The 1675-nt window shown below is 65.3% G+C and overlaps 1 protein-coding gene across 1 annotated transcript; it reads right to left on the bottom strand.

Annotated features, from left to right (window-relative positions):
• Positions 1-580: 580 nt before the first annotated feature.
• LOC116548414 (caytaxin-like) lies at positions 581-1654 on the bottom strand. Its single transcript, XM_032273882.1, has 2 exons — positions 1238-1654; positions 581-918 (listed from the first exon to the last, which is right to left on the bottom strand). Exons 1-2 carry the CDS (start codon positions 1536-1538, stop codon positions 812-814), a joined length of 408 nt encoding a protein of 135 aa, XP_032129773.1. The 5' UTR covers positions 1539-1654; the 3' UTR covers positions 581-811.
• Between the last annotated feature and the right edge of the window lie 21 nt (positions 1655-1675).

The following is a 1675-nucleotide window of genomic DNA, read 5'->3' as shown; positions in this document are numbered from 1 at the left end:
CGGGTGGGTCCTTACCCGCAGAATGGGAGGCAATGGTATCCACCCCATAGCGTTATGGTCAGGGTGGGGTGTGACAGCAGATGGGAAGCACTCAGCTCGTAGAGTAAGTGCTCAATAAACGATAGATAAGAGGAACAGAAGGAGGAGGGGGAGAAAGGAAGAGACAGGAAGAGGAGGAGGAGAGGGAGGAAGGGGAGGGGGAGGAGCAAGGGCATGGGTAGGAGAGGAGGAGGGAGAGGGGGAGGAGAGGGAGGCAGAGGAGGAGGGGCAGGAAAGGGGGAGGAGGAGAAAGGGGAGAAGAAGGAAGGGGAGGAGGGGGAGGGGGAGGAAGAGGGGGAGGGGAGGAGGAGGAAGGGGAAGAAGAGGAGGAAGGGGAGGAGGAGGTGGAAGGGCAAGGGAGGGGAGGAAAAGGAGGTGGAGGAAGAGGAGGGGGAGGAAGTGGGGAGGAGGAGGGGGAGGAAGAGGGGGAGGGGGAGGAGGAGTAGGAAAGGGAGGAGGAGGAAGGGGAGGGGGAGGAGGAGGAAGTGGGGGGGAGGAGGAAGTGGGGGGAGGAGGGAGTGGGGGGGGGGAAGGAAAGGAGGGGGAAGAGGAAGGGGAGGAGGAGGAGGAAAGGGAGCACAGGTGGCCCAGAAGGAAGGCCACTGTGAGCCTGGGGCCAGCAGGGACAGATGCAGGTCTGTGGCTGCCACGCCCTTCCCTGGTGCCAGGCAGGCTTCCTGGAGCCACACACGGTGCAGTCCTTGCAGCCTGGTGTCCCTGTGTCCAGGGAGGCGTCAGGACTGGCCTGAGGCTGCCCGGCGCGGGTGGACACTCACAGGAAGAGGTTCTCCATGATGTAGTGGTAGTCGGGGAGGCTGCTGTCCGGGAGGAAGCAGGCCGCGAAGACGATGATGGCGTTGAGGCCTTCGCCGTAGTACCCTGCGGGGGGGTGGCCGGTCAGCAACGTGGGACTCCTCCCCCAGCCCTGAGCCACCTCGCACGTGCCACCAACCATGTCCCGGTGCCCACGTGCTCTGGAGGGTGTGGCTTTGAGCCACAGCAGCCAGCGACCCCTTCAGTGGGGAGCCACAGCGACCATCAGGGACCCCCACCCCCGCCTGCCCGGCCATGCACGCCTTGCCCACAGCCCGTCCGCCCCAAGCGGGTTGATGGTTTGACATCCCTGTGCGTGAGATGGAGACCAAGATGCAGAGAGGGGCACTGCCGAGCCTCCCGTGGCCCCGCAGGCCGGTCTCACCTCCGTGGGTGACCACCTTCATGTAAGGCCGGATCATGTGCAGGTCTATGCGGTGCTCCTGCTCCCCGATAATCACCGTCCGCCACAGGCGCCCGTTGGCGGCACTGCCATCCTCCGTCGCGCCGTCCCCAAATAGATCCGCGCTGTCCCCGGGCATGTTCTTGGCGGTGGCCACGGGGGTGTCATCTAGAAGCAGGCCGGGGACAGACGCATGGACGGCCGAGTGCAGATCGCTCCCGCCCTCCCGCTCAGCCTTCCTTCCCCTCTCCCGGCTCCGCCCCTGGCTGCCAGGGCCACACATCCCTCGCTTCTCTGCACCTGGCTGCCCTGCTGACCCATTTCCTCTCCCACTCCCTCTTCAAGGCCTGGCTCACATGCTGCCTCCTCCTCTGCTGTGTTGTTCCATGGCAGGATAGGAGGGGGGCCGGGAGGCGGGTC

The sequence above is a fragment of the Sapajus apella genome, unplaced genomic scaffold, assembly GCF_009761245.1.
Source record: "Sapajus apella isolate SASKATOON/1434 unplaced genomic scaffold, GSC_monkey_1.0 scaffold11575, whole genome shotgun sequence".
Taxonomy (NCBI): Eukaryota; Metazoa; Chordata; class Mammalia; order Primates; family Cebidae; genus Sapajus; species Sapajus apella.
This window is presented reverse-complemented; position numbering and strand designations above follow the sequence as displayed.

Excerpts from the sequence above, each read along its gene's own strand:
- LOC116548414 (XM_032273882.1), bottom strand. The coding sequence starts at position 1,538 with ATGTGTGGCCCTGGCAGCCAGGGGCGGAGCCGGGAGAGGGGAAGGAAG. Across the intron at positions 919-1,237 it reads GAAGGTGGTCACCCACGGAG|GGTACTACGGCGAAGGCCTC; the intron begins GTGAGACCGGCC and ends ACCCCCCCGCAG.